At 45.7% G+C, this 18,625-nt stretch overlaps 1 protein-coding gene across 1 annotated transcript in view; it reads left to right on the top strand.

Moving 5' to 3' along the window:
* The window catches only part of LOC135558331 (acetyl-coenzyme A synthetase, cytoplasmic-like), a 52,628-nt gene that overhangs the window by 10,129 nt on the left and 23,874 nt on the right, over positions 1-18,625 (top strand). The window contains exons 4-10 of the mRNA XM_064992070.1: positions 111-214; positions 9,925-9,997; positions 10,505-10,580; positions 12,705-12,789; positions 15,421-15,558; positions 16,355-16,525; positions 18,294-18,427. Of these exons, the coding sequence (XP_064848142.1) occupies positions 111-214; positions 9,925-9,997; positions 10,505-10,580; positions 12,705-12,789; positions 15,421-15,558; positions 16,355-16,525; positions 18,294-18,427 (781 nt within the window). The remainder of the gene's footprint in view (positions 1-110; positions 215-9,924; positions 9,998-10,504; positions 10,581-12,704; positions 12,790-15,420; positions 15,559-16,354; positions 16,526-18,293; positions 18,428-18,625) is intronic.

The raw sequence follows: 18,625 nt of genomic DNA on the forward strand, positions 1-18,625 counted from the left end.
TAATAAGTGCCAAACACACACACACACACACCATTTGACATGGGTTTTGGATACTCAAGATTCCATAATATTTCTTCCACCTTTTTGTCTTCTGGCGTGTGTGTTAACAGGAGTGAGGAAGGGAGACAGGGTGGCCATCTACCTCCCTATGATTCCAGAGCTGGTGTACACCATGCTGGCCTGCAGCAGGATAGGAGCTGTCCACTCCATCGTGGTCAGTGCAGGGATTGACATTACGGGTTGCCCTATTGCCTGGGGGGAGGGGAGGGGGGGGGTGATGATATGAATCTCCAGGTGAACAAATGAGAAGTCAGTCAGAAATAAAGTCCATCAGAAATCAGTCCAGGTTTATTAGAAGTTGCAACAGGGAGACACCACCCAGCACTGGTCTTCTCTGAGAAGGCCCTTATATCCTACTGTTTTGTAAACACTGGCCACAGAGTCTATCAGGAAGTCAAATCAGCAGACAACTGTTCTGTAAACACTGGCCACAGAGTCTGTCAGGAAGTCAAATCAGCAGACAACTGTTCTGTAAACACTGGCCACAGAGTCTATCGGGAAGTCAAATCAGCAGACAACTGTTCTGTAAACACTGGCCACAGAGTCTGTCAGGAAGTCAAATCAGCAGACAACTGTTCTGTAAACACTGGCCACAGAGTCTATCGGGAAGTCAAATCAGCAGACAACTGTTCTGTAAACACTGGCCACAGAGTCTGTCGGGAAGTCAAATCAGCAGACAACTGTTCTGTAAACACTGGCCACAGAGTCTGTCAGGAAGTCAAATCAGCAGACAACTGTTCTGTAAACACTGGCCACAGAGTCTGTCAGGAAGTCAAATCAGCAGACAACTGTTCTGTAAACACTGGCCACAGAGTCTGTCAGGAAGTCAAATCAGCAGACAACTGTTCTGTAAACACTGGCCACAGAGTCTGTCAGGAAGTCAAATCAGCAGACAACTGTTCTGTAAACACTGGCCACAGAGTCTATCAGGAAGTCAAATCAGCAGACAACTGTTCTGTAAACACTGGTCACAGAGTCTGTCAGGAAGTCAAATCAGCAGACAACTGTTCTGTAAACACTGGCCACAGAGTCTGTCAGGAAGTCAAATCAGCAGACAACTGTTCTGTAAACACTGGCCACAGAGTCTATCAGGAAGTCAAATCAGCAGACAACTGTTCTGTAAACACTGGCCACAGAGTCTATCAGGAAGTCAAATCAGCAGACAACTGTTCTGTAAACACTGGCCACAGAGTCTATCAGGAAGTCAAATCAAAAGGCAGTGACTGTCAAGCTTCTGCAGAATCACAGTGTTCTAGAGATTCACAGTCTTCTAGAGAATCACAGTGTTAGAGAGAATCACATAGTTCTAGAGAATCACAGTGTTCTAGAGATTCACAGTCTTCTAGAGAATCACAGTGTTAGAGAGAATCACAGTGTTCTAGAGAATCACAGTGTTCTAGAGAATCACAGTGTTAGAGAGAATCACAGTGTTCTAGAGAATCACAGTGTTAGAGAGAATCACAGTGTTCTAGAGAATCAGTGTTCTAGACAATCACAGTGTTCTAGACAATCACAGTGTTCTAGAGAATCAAACGGTGTCCTTGGTCCTTGTACTTCCAGTCAGGCATCAATCACTATCAACAGATATGAGTTGAATCCATAACATCGCCTCTAGTCCAGTGACCATCAACCAGAGTGTTACAAACAATATGAACTTTTCTTCATCTTAAATATTCCTATTACCCAAATGAACTGAGCAGTCGTGTTGGTTGACCTTGCCCTGCTCTCCCATTGGGAGGATCCTTACCACTGCCTCCTGTGATGAGGATCCTTCTACTGCCTCCTGTGATGAGCATCCTTCTACTGCCTCCTGTGATGAGGATCCTTACCACTGCCTCCTGTGATGAGGATCCTTCTACTGCCTCCTGTGATGAGGATCCTTCTACTGCCTCCTGTGATGAGGATCCTTCTACTGCCTCCTGTGATGAGGATCCTTCTACTGCCTCCTGTGATGAGGATCCTTCTACTGCCTCCAGTGATGAGGATCCTTCTACTGCCTCCTGTGATGAGGATCCTTCTACTGCCTCCTGTGATGAGGATCCTTCTACTGCCTCCTGTGATGAGGATCCTTCTACTGCCTCCTGTGATGAGGATCCTTACCACTGCCTCCTGTGATGAGGATCCTTACCACTGCCTCCTGTGATGAGGATCCTTACCACTGCCTCCTGTGATGAGGATCCTTCTACTGCCTCCTGTGATGAGGATCCTTCTACTGCCTCCTGTGATGAGGATCCTTCTACTGCCTCCTGTGATGAGGATCTTTCTACTGCCTCTTCCTGGGGTTTATTATGGATCCCCATTAGTTCCTGCCAAGGCAGCAGCTACTCTTCCTGGGGTTTATTATGGATCCCCATTAGTTCCTGCCAAGGCAGCAGCTACTCTTCCTGGGGTTATTATGGATCCCCATTAGTTCCTGCCAAGGCAGCAGCTACTCTTCCTGGGGTTTATTATGGATCCCCATTAGTTCCTGCCAAGGCAGCAGCTACTCTTCCTGGGGTTTATTATGGATCCCCATTAGTTCCTGCCAAGACAGCAGCTACTCTTCCTGGGGTTTATTATGGATCCCCATTAGTTCCTGCCAAGGCAGCAGCTACTCTTCCTGGGGTTTATTATGGATCCCCATTAGTTCCTGCCAAGGTAGCAGCTACTCTTCCTGGGGTTTATTATGAATCCACATTAGTTCCTGCCAAGGCAGCAGCTACTCTTCCTGGGATTTATTATGGATCCCCATTAGTTCCTGCCAAGGTAGCAGCTACTCTTCCTGGGGTTTATTATGGATCCCCATTAGTTCCTGCCAAGGCAGCAGCTACTCTTCCAGGGGTTTATTATGGATCCCCATTAGTTCCTGCCAAGGTAGCAGCTACTCTTCCTGGGGTTTATTATGGATCCCCATTAGTTCCTGCCAAGGCAGCAGCTACTCTTCCTGGGGTTTATTATGGATCCCCATTAGTTCCTGCCAAGGTAGCAGCTACTCTTCCTGGGGTTTATTATGAATCCACATTAGTTCCTGCCAAGGCAGCAGCTACTCTTCCTGGGATTTATTATGGATCCCCATTAGTTCCTGCCAAGGTAGCAGCTACTCTTCCTGGGGTTTATTATGGATCCCCATTAGTTCCTGCCAAGGCAGCAGCTACTCTTCCTGGGGTTTATTATGGATCCCCATTAGTTCCTGCCAAGGCAGCAGCTACTCTTCCTGGGGTTTATTATGGATCCCCATTAGTTCCTGCCAAGGTAGCAGCTACTCTTCCTGGGGTTTATTATGAATCCACATTAGTTCCTGCCAAGGCAGCAGCTACTCTTCCTGGGATTTATTATGGATCCCCATTAGTTCCTGCCAAGGTAGCAGCTACTCTTCCTGGGGTTTATTATGGATCCCCATTAGTTCCTGCCAAGGCAGCAGCTACTCTTCCTGGGGTTTATTATGGATCCCCATTAGTTCCTGCCAAGGTAGCAGCTACTCTTCCTGGGGTTTATTATGGATCCCCATTAGTTCCTGCCAAGGTAGCAGCTACTCTTCCTGGGGTTTATTATGGATCCCCATTAGTTCCTGCCAAGACAGCAGCTACTCTTCCTGGGGTTTATTATGGATCCCCATTAGTTCCTGCCAAGGCAGCAGCTACTCTTCCTGGGGTTTATTATGGATCCCCATTAGTTCCTGCCAAGGTAGCAGCTACTCTTCCTGGGGTTTATTATGGATCCCCATTAGTTCCTGCCAAGGTAGCAGCTACTCTTCCTGGGGTTTATTATGGATCCCCATTAGTTCCTGCCAAGGTAGCAGCTACTCTTCCTGGTGTTTATTATTGGATCCCCATTAGTTCCTGCCAAGACAGCAGCTACTCTTCCTGGGGTTTATTATGGATCCCCATTAGTTCCTGCCAAGGCAGCAGCTACTCTTCCAGGGGTTTATTATGGATCCCCATTAGTTCCTGCCAAGGTAGCAGCTACTCTTCCTGGGGTTTATTATGAATCCACATTAGTTCCTGCCAAGGCAGCAGCTACTCTTCCTGGGATTTATTATGGATCCCCATTAGTTCCTGCCAAGGTAGCAGCTACTCTTCCTGGGATTTATTATGGATCCCCATTAGTTCCTGCCAAGGTAGCAGCTACTCTTCCTGGGGTTTATTATGGATCCCCATTAGTTCCTGCCAAGGTAGCAGCTACTCTTCCTGGGGTTTATTATGGATCCCCATTAGTTCCTGCCAAGGCAGCAGCTACTCTTCCTGGGGTTTATTATGGATCCCCATTAGTTCCTGCCAAGGTAGCAGCTACTCTTCCTGGGGTTTATTATGAATCCACATTAGTTCCTGCCAAGGCAGCAGCTACTCTTCCTGGGATTTATTATGGATCCCCATTAGTTCCTGCCAAGGTAGCAGCTACTCTTCCTGGGGTTTATTATGAATCCACATTAGTTCCTGCCAAGGCAGCAGCTACTCTTCCTGGGATTTATTATGGATCCCCATTAGTTCCTGCCAAGGTAGCAGCTACTCTTCCTGGGGTTTATTATGGATCCCCATTAGTTCCTGCCAAGGCAGCAGCTACTCTTCCTGGGGTTTATTATGGATCCCCATTAGTTCCTGCCAAGGCAGCAGCTACTCTTCCTGGGGTTTATTATGGATCCCCATTAGTTCCTGCCAAGGTAGCAGCTACTCTTCCTGGGGTTTATTATGGATCCCCATTAGTTCCTGCCAAGGCAGCAGCTACTCTTCCTGGGGTTTATTATGGATCCCCATTAGTTCCTGCCAAGGTAGCAGCTACTCTTCCTGGGGTTTATTATGGATCCCCATTAGTTCCTGCCAAGGTAGCAGCTACTCTTCCTGGGGTTTATTATGAATCCACATTAGTTCCTGCCAAGGCAGCAGCTACTCTTCCTGGGATTTATTATGGATCCCCATTAGTTCCTGCCAAGGTAGCAGCTACTCTTCCTGGTGTTTATTATGGATCCCCATTAGTTCCTGCCAAGGCAGCAGCTACTCTTCCTGGGGTTTATTATGGATCCCCATTAGTTCCTGCCAAGGTAGCAGCTACTCTTCCTGGGGTTTATTATGAATCCACATTAGTTCCTGCCAAGGCAGCAGCTACTCTTCCTGGGATTTATTATGGATCCCCATTAGTTCCTGCCAAGGTAGCAGCTACTCTTCCTGGGGTTTATTATGGATCCCCATTAGTTCCTGCCAAGGTAGCAGCTACTCTTCCTGGGGTTTATTATGGATCCCCATTAGTTCCTGCCAAGGCAGCAGCTACTCTTCCTGGGGTTTATTATGGATCCCCATTAGTTCCTGCCAAGGTAGCAGCTACTCTTCCTGGGGTTTATTATGAATCCACATTAGTTCCTGCCAAGGCAGCAGCTACTCTTCCTGGGATTTATTATGGATCCCCATTAGTTCCTGCCAAGGTAGCAGCTACTCTTCCTGGGGTTTATTATGGATCCCCATTAGTTCCTGCCAAGGTAGCAGCTACTCTTCCTGGGGTTTATTATGGATCCCCATTAGTTCCTGCCAAGGCAGCAGCTACTCTTCCTGGGGTTTATTATGGATCCCCATTAGTTCCTGCCAAGGTAGCAGCTACTCTTCCTGGGGTTTATTATGAATCCACATTAGTTCCTGCCAAGGCAGCAGCTACTCTTCCTGGGATTTATTATGGATCCCCATTAGTTCCTGCCAAGGTAGCAGCTACTCTTCCTGGGGTTTATTATGGATCCCCATTAGTTCCTGCCAAGGTAGCAGCTACTCTTCCTGGGGTTTATTATGGATCCCCATTAGTTCCTGCCAAGGCAGCAGCTACTCTTCCTGGGGTTTATTATGGATCCCCATTAGTTCCTGCCAAGGTAGCAGCTACTCTTCCTGGGGTTTATTATGGATCCCCATTAGTTCCTGCCAAGGCAGCAGCTACTCTTCCTGGGGTTTATTATGGATCCCCATTAGTTCCTGCCAAGGCAGCAGCTACTCTTCCTGGGGTACAGCAAAATTAAGTGGTTTATACAATTTAAAATCATTACAATGCATTCACAGTTTTTACAACACACTGGCCCCTACTCCACCACTACCACATATCCACAGTATTAAATCCATGTGTATGTGTGTGTACAATGTGTATGTTATTATGTGTGTGTATAGTGTGTATGTTATCATGTGTGTGTATAGTGTGTATGTTATCATGTGTGTGTATAGTGTGTATGTTATCATGTGTGTGTATAGTGTGTATGTTATCATGTGTGTGTATAGTGTGTATGTTATCATGTGTGTGTATAGTGTGTATGTTATCATGTGTGTGTATAGTGTGTATGTTATCATGTGTGTGTATAGTGTGTATGTTATCATGTGTGTGTATAGTGTGTATGTTATCATGTGTGTGTATGCAAAGAAAAGGTTTTGGAATTACCTGGATTTCTGCATAAATTGGTCATAAAATGTTATCTGATCTAAGTCACAAACACAGTCTGCCTAAACTATTAACACACAAACAATTATACGTTTTCATGTCTTTACTGAACACACCGTGTAAACATTCACAGTGCAGGGTGGGAAAAATATGTGAACCTTTTGGATTTAATAACTGGTTGACCCTCCTTTGGCAGCAATGACCTCAACCAAACGTTTTCTGTAGTTGTGGATCAGACCTGCACAACGGTCAGGAGGAATTTTGGACCATTCCTGTTTACAAAACTGTTTCAGTTCCACAATATTCTTGGTAAAATAATATTCTTGTTATGTCTGGTGTGAACCGCTCTCTTGAGGTCATGCCACAGCATCTCAATCGGGTTGAGGTCAGGACTGACTGGGCCACTCCAGAAGACATATTTTCTTCTGTTGAAGCCATTCTGTTGTTGATTTACTTCTGTGTTTTGGGTCTTTGTCCTGTTGCATCACCCAACTTCTGTTGAGCTTCAATTGGCGGACAGATAGCCTTACATTCTCCTGAAAAATGTCTTGATGAACTTGGGAATTCATTTTTCCGTTGATAATAGCAAGCTGTCCAGGCCCGGAGGCAGCAAAGCAACCCCAAACCCATGATGCTCCCTCCACCAGACTTTACAGTAGGGATGAGGATTTGATGTTGGTGTGCTGTGCCTTTTGTTGTTCTTTCCAAACAACTCAACTTTAGTTTAAACTTTAGTGGAACATCCAGGTGCTACTTTGCAAACTTCAGATGTGCAGCAATGTTTTTTTTGGACAGCAGTGACTTCTTCCGTGGTGTCCTCCCATGAACACCATTCTTGTTTAGTGTTTTACGTATAGTAGACTCGTCAACAGAGATGTTAGCATCTTCCAGAGATTTCTGTAAGAAGATTATTAGAGTTCCATTATGGTTCACTATGTAGGGAATAGGGTTCCATTATGGTTCACTATGTAGGGAATAGGGTTCCATTATGGTTCACTATGTAGGGAATAGGGTGCCATTATGGTTCACTGTGTAGCCCAGGGTGGGTTTAAACAGACAAACCAGGCTAGTCCTTCTCCAGCCCAGGGTGGGTTTAAATATAGGCCAAGCACACTATAACTGTCAGCATGGGATTTGGGCCAGCATTGTAGTAAGCATACAGTAATTTCACTCGCCTGCCGAGCCAGACAGGATTTCAGTCGTAACCTTGAGACTCATGAAAAGGTTATCGTGTGTGTAGAGCGCTGCAGCGTCTGGATTCAAAAATACCCCACATCTGGGTCGTCCCAAGGTACATTTTTAGTATGCATGCAGGGGCTGTATTTGGCCCGCTGAAATATAGTGACCGCATTTCTGTTGGATCATTGTTTTATGATACTTTGTTTAAAGTTTCATGAACGTGACATTCAATTAAAATTGCAGAGATAGTTTGGTTATTGCAGTGTCAGTACCTGTATCCTGGGGTATCCTGGCTCTATCCTGGCTCTATCCTGGGGTATCCTGGCTCTATCTTGGGGTATCCTGGGGTATCCTGGCTCTATCCTGGGGTATCCTGGCTTTATCCTGGCTTTATCCTGGGGTATCCTGGCTCTATCCTGGGGTATCCTGGGGTATCCTGGCTCTATCCTGGGGTAGCCTGGCTCTATCCTGGGGTATCCTGGCTCCATCCTGGCTCTATCCTGGGGTATCCTGGCTCTATCCTGGGGTATCCTGGGGTATCCTGGCTCTATCCTGGGGTATCCTGGCTCTATCCTGGCTCTATCCTGGGGTATCCTGGCTCTATCCTGGGGTATCCTGGCTCTATCCTGGCTCTATCCTGGGGTATCCTGGCTCTGTCCTGGCTCTATCCTGGGGTATCCTGGCTCTATCCTGGGGTATCCTGGCTCTATCCTGGGGTATCCTGGCTTTATCCTGGGGTATCCTGGCTCTATCCTGGGGTATCCTGGGGTATCCTGGCTCTATCCTGGGGTATCCTGGCTCTATCCTGGGGTATTTCCTGGGGTATCCTGGCTCTATCCTGGGGTATCCTGGCTCTATCCTGGGGTATCCTGGGGTATCCTGGCTCTATCCTGGGGTATCCTGGCTCTATCCTGGGGTATCCTGGCTCTATCCTGGGGTATCCTGGCTCTATCCTGGGGTATCCTGGGGTATCCTGGCTCTATCCTGGGGTATCCTGGCTCTATCCTGGGGTATCCTGGCTGTATCCTGGGGTATCCTGGCTCTATCCTGGGGTATCCTGGCTCTATCCTGGGGTATCCTGGCTCTATCCTGGGGTAGCCTGGCTCTATCCTGGGGTATCCTGGCTCTATCCTGGCTCTATCCTGGGGTATCCTGGCTCTATCCTGGGGTATCCTGGCTCTGTCCTGGCTCTATCCTGGGGTATCCTGGCTCTATCCTGGGGTATCCTGGCTTTATCCTGGGGTAGCCTGGCTCTATCCTGGGGTATCCTGGGGTATCCTGGGGTATCCTGGCTCTATCCTGGGGTATCCTGGCTCTATCCTGGGGTATCCTGGCTCTATCCTGGGGTATCCTGGCTCTATCCTGGGGTATCCTGGCTCTATCCTGGGGTATCCTGGCTCTATCCTGGGGTATCCTGGCTTTATCCTGGGGTAGCCTGGCTCTATCCTGGGGTATCCTGGGGTATCCTGGGGTATCCTGGCTCTATCCTGGGGTATCCTGGCTCTATCCTGGGGTATCCTGGCTCTATCCTGGGGTATCCTGGCTCTATCCTGGCTCTATCCTGGGGTAGCCTGGCTTTATCCTGGGGTAGCCTGGCTCTATCCTGGGGTATCCTGGGGTATCCTGGCTCTATCCTGGGGTATCCTGGGGTATCCTGGCTCTATCCTGGGGTATCCTGGCTCCATCCTGGGGTATCCTGTCCTCTATCCTGACTGTATTGCTTTGTCTCATTTAGTTTGGATTTGACACATTCTAGATAGAAGTGGTTTTGTAATACCTTTCTGCTGAGCACCAGTAAAGGTCTCGATCCAGAGTCCATTGAGTCCTGAAACAATTTACTATAATAAAGTAGAGGGCTCTGAATAATCTCAGGGGAAGTTGGTCTGACAGATTTAAAATGCCAAGCTGAGTATCTCTCTGCCCCTGTGAACTATTAACCTTGTCCCCTACACAGGTGCCAGTTTGTAGAGGATCAGCCCCCCCCCCCCACCAACCTGGTCCCAGAATAATATAGACTTTAACCAACTCCTTTAACTACAGCTGTTTTTACCGAGGACTTGACTAAAACAGATTGAGGAACTAGGCGTCAACATTAAATACCTTTAAAAAAAAATTATATCAAGTGTATGAACAATAACTATCAATCACAATGTTCTGTTAATAAAGGACTCAAATAGATGTTGGCTTCCTGGTCTATTATATAACCTCACTGAGCTGACCTGCTGCGGTGTGTGTGTGTGTGTGTGTGTGTGTGTGTGTGTGTGTGTGTGTGTGTGTGTGTGTGTGTGTGTGTGTGTGTGGGTTCAGTTTGCAGGCTTCTCCTCTGAGTCTCTGTGTGAGAGGATCCTGGATTCCCAGTGCAGTATCCTGGTGACTGCAGGTAAGATAGTGTGGCTACCGGCTAATGCCCAATCAAATGGCACCGTTCAGTACAACATGGCTCATGGCCAATAAAATGACACTGTTCAGTACAACGTGGCTCAAGCCCAATAAAATGTGGACTTTAGACTCTTGCTAGGCAACATCCTGGTGTGGTCAGTGTCATGTGTTATCAGAAGTTGTAAAGTGCTGGCTTGGGTCTCCCCCCCTCCCTCTTTCTCTCTCTCTCTCTCTCTCTCTCTCTCTCTCTCTCTCTCTCTCTCTCTCCTCTCTCTCTCTCCCTCTCTCTCTCTCTCTCTCCCCATCTCTCTCCCCCCTCTCTCCCCCTCTCTCTCTCTCTCCCTCTTTCTATCTCTCTCCTCCCTCTCCCCCTCTCTCTCCTCCCCCTCTTCCCCCCCTCTCTCTATCTCTCTCTTCCCCTCTCTATCTCCCCTCTCTCTCTCTCTCACCCTCTCTCTCTCCCTCCCCCTCTCTCCCCCCCCCTCTCCCTCCCTACCTCTCGCTCCAGATGGTGTACACAGAGGGGAGAAATGGATCAACCTGAAGCAGATAGCAGATGAAGCTCTGGAAAAGTGCAAGGAGAAGTAAGTTGTTGTGTTTACAGTGTTATCGTCTATCATCTGGTCATGATTATAGCTCTATTCTCCTCTCTCAATTCAATTCAAGGGGCAAGTGAGGTATACACAAAGGCCTCTCTCTCTCTCTCTCTCTCTCTCTCTCTCTCTGTCTCTCTCTCTCTGTTGCTCTCTCTCTCTCTGTCTCTCTCTCTCTCTCTCTGTTGCTCTCTCTCTCTCTCTCTCTCTCTGTTGCTCTCTCTCTCTGTCTCTCTCTCTCTGTTTCTCTCTCTCTCTCTCTCTCTCTCTCTCTGTGTCTCTCTCTGTCTCTCTCTCTCTCTCTCTGTGTCTCTCTCTCTCTCTGTCTCTCTCTCTCTCTCTCTCTCCATCTCTCTCTCTGTCTCTCTCTCTCCATCTCTCTCTCTGTCTCTCTAACAACATTTATTGGATATTTCAAACTTTTTTAACAAATCAAAAACTGAAAAATTGGGCGTGCAAAATTATTCAGCCCCCTTAAGTTAATACTTTGTAGCGCCACCATTTGCTGCGATTACAGCTGTAAGTCGCTTGGGGTATGTCTCTATCAGTTTTGCACATCAAGAGACCGAAATTTTTTCCCATTCCTCCTTGCAAAACAGCTCGAGCTCAGTGAGGTTGGATGGAGAGCATTTGTGAACAGCAGTTTTCAGTTCTTTCCACAGATTCTCGATTGGATTCAGGTCTGGACTTCGACTTGGCCATTCTAACACCTGGATATGTTTATTTTTGAACCATTCCATTGTAGATTTTGCTTTATGTTTTGGATCATTGTCTTGTTGGAAGACAAATCTCCGTCCCTGTCTCAGGTCTTTTGCAGACTCCATCAGGTTTTCTTCCAGAATGGTCCTGTATTTGGCTCCATCCATCTTCCCATCAATTTTAACCATCTTCCCTGTCCCTGCTGAAGAAAAGCAGGCCCAAACCATGATGCTGCCACCACCATGTTTGACAGTGGGGATGGTGTGGTCAGGGTGATGAGCTGTGTTGCTTTTACGCCAAACATAACGTTTTGCATTGTTGCCAAAAAGTTCAATTTTGGTTTCATCTGACCAGAGCACCTTCTTCCACATGTTTGGTGTGTCTCCCAGGTGGCTTGTGGCAAACTTTAAACGACACTTTTTATGGAAATAGCTTTCTTCTTGCCACTCTTCCATAAAGGCCAGATTTGTGCAATATACAACTGATTGTTGTTCTATGGACAGAGTCTCCCACCTCAGCTGTAGATCTCTGCAGTTCATCCAGAGTGATCATGGGCCTCTTGGCTGCATCTCTGATCAGTCTTCTCCTTGTATGAGCTGAAAGTTTAGAGGGACGGCCAGGTCTTGGTAGATTTGCAGTGGTCTGATACTCCTTCCATTTCAATATTATCGCTTGCACAGTGCTCCTTGGGATGTTTAAAGCTTGGGAAATCTTTTTGTATCCAAATCCGGCTTTAAACTTCTTCACAACAGTCTCTCGGACCTGCCTGGTGTGTTCCTTGTTCTTCATGATGCTCTCTGCGCTTTTAACGGACCTCTGAGACTATCACAGTGCAGGTGCATTTATACGGAGACTTGGTTACACACAGGTGGATTGTATTTATCATCATTAGTCATTTAGGTCAACATTGGATCATTCAGAGAACCTCACTGAACTTCTGGAGAGAGTTTGCTGCACTGAAAGTAAAGGGGCTGAATAATTTTGCACGCCCAATCTTTCAGTTTTTGATTTGTTAAAAAAAGTTTGAAATATCCAATAAATGTCGTTCCACTTCATGATTGTGTCCCACTTGTTGTTGATTCTTCACAAAAAAATACAGTTTTATATCTTTATGTTTGAAGCCTGAAATGTGGCAAAAGGTTGCAAAGTTCAAGGGGGCCGAATACTTTCGCAAGGCACTGTATATAAAAAAAACATAGATATGTAAAAACCCTAGACAGGACAAAAACACATAAACCCACCCTCGTCACACTCTGACCTGACTGAAATAATACATAAAACATAGATAACGAAGGTTAGGGCGTGACAGTTTAGGGTTACTGCTCAGTTCACTTGACCCAGGCAATAGGGCAACCCGTAATGTCAATCCCTGATTGGCTGACAATTCTTCCAACTCTCTTCTTCTTCCTTCCACAGAGCGTCAGCGACCGTTAAAAGATGTCTAGTCGTTAAGCATCATGCACTGAGGATACAAAGTGGGGATGTTTCTAACAAACTGCAGGTGTGTAGCTATGTACTGTCAGTTTGGGAGTGTCTATTGCAAATCCCAGATTTTTTTTCTCGAGCTGCACCACAAACTACTCTGGTATGCAGTGCATTGGGAAAGTATTCAGACCCCTTGACTTTTCCACATTTTGTTACTTTACTGCCTTATTCTAAAATGGATTAAAAAAATTTTCCCCCTCATCAATCTACACACAATACCTTTATAATGACAAAGTGAATACAGGTTATTAAACATTTTTACAAATGTATAAGAAATACCTTATTTACATAAGTATTCATGCCCTTCGCTATGAGATTTTCGAAATTGAGCTCAGGTGCATCCTGTTTCCATTGATCATCCATCAGAAGTGTCCATATAAGTTCCTACAGTTGACAGATCTGGGGAAGGGTACCAAAAAATGTCTGCAGCATTGAAGGTCCCCAAGAACACAGTGGCCGCCACCATTCTGAAATGGAAGAAGTTCGGAACCACCAAGACTATTCCTAGAGCTGGCCGCCCGGCCAAACTGAGCAATTGGGAAAGAAGGGCATTGGCCAGGGAGGTGACCAAGAACCCGATGGTCACTATGACAGAGCAACCGGAAGAGTTTGTGAGGGTTTTAGGTGACAAGACACATTTCTTCAGCCTCCTGAGGATCCTTTAATCACTGCCAAAGGTGCTTCAGCAAAGTTCTGAGTAAAGGGTCTGAATACTTATGTAAATGTCATATTTTTATTTTATTTTTTTTTGTAAGAAATTTGCCAAGATTTTGGGGTATTCTGTATCGATTGATGAGGTAAAAACGCGATTTAATCAATTTTAGAATAACACTGTAACGTAACAAAATGTGGAAAAAGTCAAGGGGTCTGAATACTTTCCGAATGAACTGTATATGCTGTCCTCTCACCTGTGGTTCCTGGTGTTATTCTATTGTATTCTGACTGTGTCGTATTTCCTGGTGTATTTCTACTGTATTCTGACTGTGTTGTATTTCCTGGTGTTATTCTACTGTATTCTGACTGTTGTATTTCCTGGTGTTATTCTACTGTATTCTGACTGTGTTGTATTTCCTGGTGTTATTCTACTGTATTCTGACTGTGTTGTGTTTCTACTGTATTCTGACTGTGTTGTGTTTCTACTGTATTCTGACTGTGTTGTATTTCCTGGTGTTATTCTACTGTATTCTGACTGTGTTGTATTTCCTGGTGTTATTCTACTGTATTCTTGACTGTGTTGTATTTCTGCTGTGGTTCCTGGTGTTATTCTACTGTATTCTGACTGTGTTGTATTTCCTGGTGTTATTCTACTGTATTCTGACTGTGTTGTTTTTCCTGGTGTATTTCTACTGTATTCTGACTGTGTTGTATTTCCTGGTGTTATTCTACTGTATTCTGACTGTGTTGTATTTCTACTGTATTTCTACTGTATTCTGACTGTTGTATTTCCTGGTGTTATTCTACTGTATTCTGACTGTGTTGTGTTTCTACTTTATTCTGACTGTGTTGTATTTCCTGGTGTTATTCTACTGTATTCTGACTGTGTTGTGTTTCTACTGTATTTCTACTGTATTCTGACTGTTGTATTTCCTGGTGTTATTCTACTGTATTCTGACTGTGTTGTATTTCCTGGTGTAATTCTACTGTATTCTGACTGTGTTGTCCAGACTCCGTGTGACGTGTGTTGGGAGGAGGTGATGGGACAGGTCTCTGAGCAGTGTGAACCTGACTCCTGTTGTATTTCCTGTGTTGGGAGGAGGTGATGGGACAGGTCTCTGAGCAGTGTGAACCTGACTCATGTTGTATTTCCTGTTGTCCAGACCCCGTGGGATGCTGCGTTTGATGTGTGTTGGGAGGAGGTGATGGGACAGGTCTCAGAGCAGTGTGAACCTGACTCCTGTTGTATTTCCTGTTGTCCAGACCCCGTGGGATGCTGCGTTTGATGTGTGTTGGGAGGAGGTGATGGGACAGGTCTCAGAGCAGTGTGAACCTGAGTCCTGTTGTATTTCCTGTTGTCCAGACCCCGTGGGATGCTGCGTTTGATGTGTGTTGGGAGGAGGTGATGGGACAGGTCTCAGAGCAGTGTGAACCTGACTCCTGATGTATTTCCTGTTGTCCAGACCCCGTGGGATGCTGCGTTTGATGTGTGTTGGGAGGAGGTGATGGGACAGGTCTCAGAGCAGTGTGAACCTGAGTCCTGTTGTATTTCCTGTTGTCCAGACCCCGTGGGATGCTGCGTTTGATGTGTGTTGGGAGGAGGTGATGGGACAGGTCTCAGAGCAGTGTGAACCTGAGTCCTGTTGTATTTCCTGTTGTCCAGACCCCGTGGGATGCTGCGTTTGATGTGTGTTGGGAGGAGGTGATGGGACAGGTCTCAGTGCAGTGTGAACCTGACTCCTGTTGTATTTCCTGTGTTGGGAGGAGGTGATGGGACAGGTCTCAGAGCAGTGTGAACCTGACTCCTGTTGTATTTCCTGTGTTGGGAGGAGGTGATGGGACAGGTCTCTGAGCAGTGTGAACCTGACTCCTGTTGTATTTCCTGTTGTCCAGACCCCGTGGGATGCTGCGTTTGATGTGTGTTGGGAGGAGGTGATGGGACAGGTCTCAGAGCAGTGTGAACCTGACTCCTGTTGTATTTCCTGTTGTCCAGACCCCGTGGGATGCTGCGTTTGATGTGTGTTGGGAGGAGGTGATGGGACAGGTCTCAGAGCAGTGTGAACCTGAGTGGCTGGATGCAGAGGATCCTCTCTTTATACTTTATACCAGTGGATCTACTGGCAAACCAAAGGTAGGACACACAGTGTCACAAACACAACCATTACATGGCACATACAACAATTATACAAACATGTAACGACCTGATCACACTGCCTGGCAGTTTGGGAATGTCTACTGCTCACTGGGTGTGGTCCTGTGTTAACCCTTTGTGTTTTAAGTGTGTGTTTCTAAACGTGTGTGTGTGTGTGTGTGTGTGTGTTAACCCTTTGTGTTTTAAGTGTGTGTTTCTAAACGTGTGTGTGTGTGTGTGTGTGTGTTAACCCTTTGTGTTTTAAGTGTGTGTTTCTAAACGTGTGTGTGTGTGTGTGTGTGTGTTAACCCTTTGTGTTTTAAGTGTGTGTTTCTAAGTGTGTGTGTGTGTGTGTGTGTGTGTGTGTGTGTGTGTGTGTGTGTTTGTGTGTGTGTGTTAACCCTTTGTGTTTTAAGTGTGTGTTTCTAAACGTGTGTGTGTGTGTGTGTGTGTGTGTGTGTTTGTGTGTGTGTGTGTGTGTCCTGTGTTAACCCTTTTTGTTTTAAGTGTGTGTTTCTAAATGCGTGTGTGTGTGTGTGTGTGTGTGTGTGTGTGTGTGTGTGTGTGTGTGTGTGTGTGTGTGTGTGTGTGTGTGTTAACCCTTTGTGTTGTAAGTGTGTGTTTCTAAGCGTGTGTGTGTGTGTGTGTGTGTGTGTGTGTTTGTGTGTGTGTGTGTGTGGTCCTGTGTTAACCCTTTTTGTTTTAAGTGTGTGTTTCTAAATGCGTGTGTGTGTGTGTGTGTGTGTGTGTGTGTGTGTGTGTGTGTGTGTTAACCCTGTGTCTTCCTCCCCTACAGGGTGTCCTCCACACGGTAGCAGGCTACCTGCTCTACACCTCTCTGACCTTTAAGTATGTGTTTGACCACCAGCCAGACGATGTGTACTGGTGTACCGCAGATATAGGATGGATCACCGGGCACTCCTACATCACCTATGGACCCCTGGCCAACGGGGCTACCAGCGTACTGGTCAGTAGAACTGGTATAGAACTGGTCAGTAGAACTGGTATAGAACTGGTCAGTAGAACTGGTGTAGAACTGGTCAGTAGAACTGGTATAGAACTGGTATAGAACTGGTCAGTAGAACTGGTATAGAACTAGTCAGTAGAACTGGTATAGAACTGGTATAGAACTGGTCAGTAGAACTGGTGTAGAACTGGTATAGAACTGGTATAGAACTGGTCAGTAGAACTGGTATAGAACTGGTATAGAACTGGTCAGTAGAACTGGTATAGAACTGGTATAGAACTGGTATAGAACTGGTCAGTAGAACTGGTATAGAACTGGTCAGTAGAACTGGTATAGAACTGGTATAGAACTGGTCAGTAGAACTGGTATAGAACTGGTCAGTAGAACTGGTTTAGAACTGGTCAGTAGAACTGGTATAGAACTGGTCAGTAGAACTGGTATAGAACTGGTATAGAACTGGTCAGTAGAACTGGTATAGAACTGGTATATAACTGGTCAGTAGAACTGGTATAGAACTGGTCAGTAGAACTGGTATAGAACTGGTCAGTAGAACTGGTATAGAACTGGTCAGTAGAACTGGTATAGAACTGGTCAGTAGAACTGGTATAGAACTGGTATAGAACTGGTCAGTAGAACTTGTATAGAACTGGTCAGTAGAACTGGTATAGAACTGGTCAGTAGAACTGGTATAGAACTGGTCAGTAGAACTGGTATAGAACTGGTCAGTAGAATTGGTATAGAACTGGTGTAGAACTGGTCACTAGAACTGGTATAGAACTGGTCAGTAGGACTGGTCAGTAGAAATGGTCAGTAGAACTGGTATAGAACTGGTCAGTAGAACTGGTATAGAACTGGTCAGTAGAACTGGTATAGAACTGGTCAGTAGAACTGGTATAGAACTGGTATAGAACTGGTCAGTAGAACTGGTATAGAACTGGTCAGTAGAATTGGTATAGAACTGGTCTAGAACTGGTCACTAGAACTGGTATAGAACTGGTCAGTAGGACTGGTCAGTAGAAATGGTCAGTAGAACTGGTATAGAATTGGTCAGTTGAACTGGTATAGAACTGGTCAGTAGATCTGGTATAGAACTGGTCAGTAGAACTGGTATAGAACTGGTGTAAAACTGGTATATAGAACTGGTCAGTAGAACTGGTATAGAACTGGTCAGTAGAACTGGTATAGAACTGGTCAGTAGAACTGGTATAGAGCTGGTTAGTAGAACTGGTATAGAACTGGTGTAGAACTGATCAGTAGAACTGGTATAGAGCTGGTTAGTAGAACTGGTCAGTAGAACTGGTCAGTTGAACTGGTATAGAACTGGTATAGAATTGGTCAGTAGAACTGGTATAGAACTGGTCACTAGAACTGGTAAAGAACTGGTATAGAAATGGTCAGTAGAACTGGTATAGAGCTGGTCACTAGAACTGGTATAGAACTGGTCAGTAGAACTGGTATAGAAATGGTCAGTAGAACTGGTATAGAGCTGGACACTAGATCTGGTATAGAACTGGTCAGTAGATCTGTTCAGTAGAACTGGTATAGAAATAGTTAGTAGAACTGGTCAGTAGAACTGGTATAGAGCTGGTCACTAGAACTGGTATAGAACTGGTCAGTTGAAATGGTCAGCAGAACATACATGTCTGCATTATATATGTCTGCATTATATATGCCTGCATTGTATATGTCTGCAGTCCTGAAGACAGATATGTCATGTTATGTCATGTTCTGTAAAATAATCCATCTGATTACTGTTTGTGTTCTCCAGTTCGAGGGTATTCCAGTTCACCCTCACGTTGGGCGTTTCTGGGAGGTGATTGAGAAGTACAGAGTGACCAAGTTCTACACAGCTCCCACAGCCATACGCCTTCTGATGAAGTACGGGAAAGAGCCACTACAAAAGTAAGAGACACACAAACGCACACACCATCCGCATGCTATGTCTTCTCACGGTGGGCGTGTTCATTTGGCATCACCCACTGCGCAGAGTGGGTGGTTATTTAACTTCAGGAACAATGGAATGGTCTAAAATGTGGAAACTCAGCCAACTGTCAGAAGATGAGCACTGATCTAAACCACAGTAATAAAGCAGCAGTAATA

The sequence above is a fragment of the Oncorhynchus masou genome, chromosome 17 (assembly GCF_036934945.1).
Source record: "Oncorhynchus masou masou isolate Uvic2021 chromosome 17, UVic_Omas_1.1, whole genome shotgun sequence".
NCBI lineage: Eukaryota > Metazoa > Chordata > Actinopteri > Salmoniformes > Salmonidae > Oncorhynchus > Oncorhynchus masou.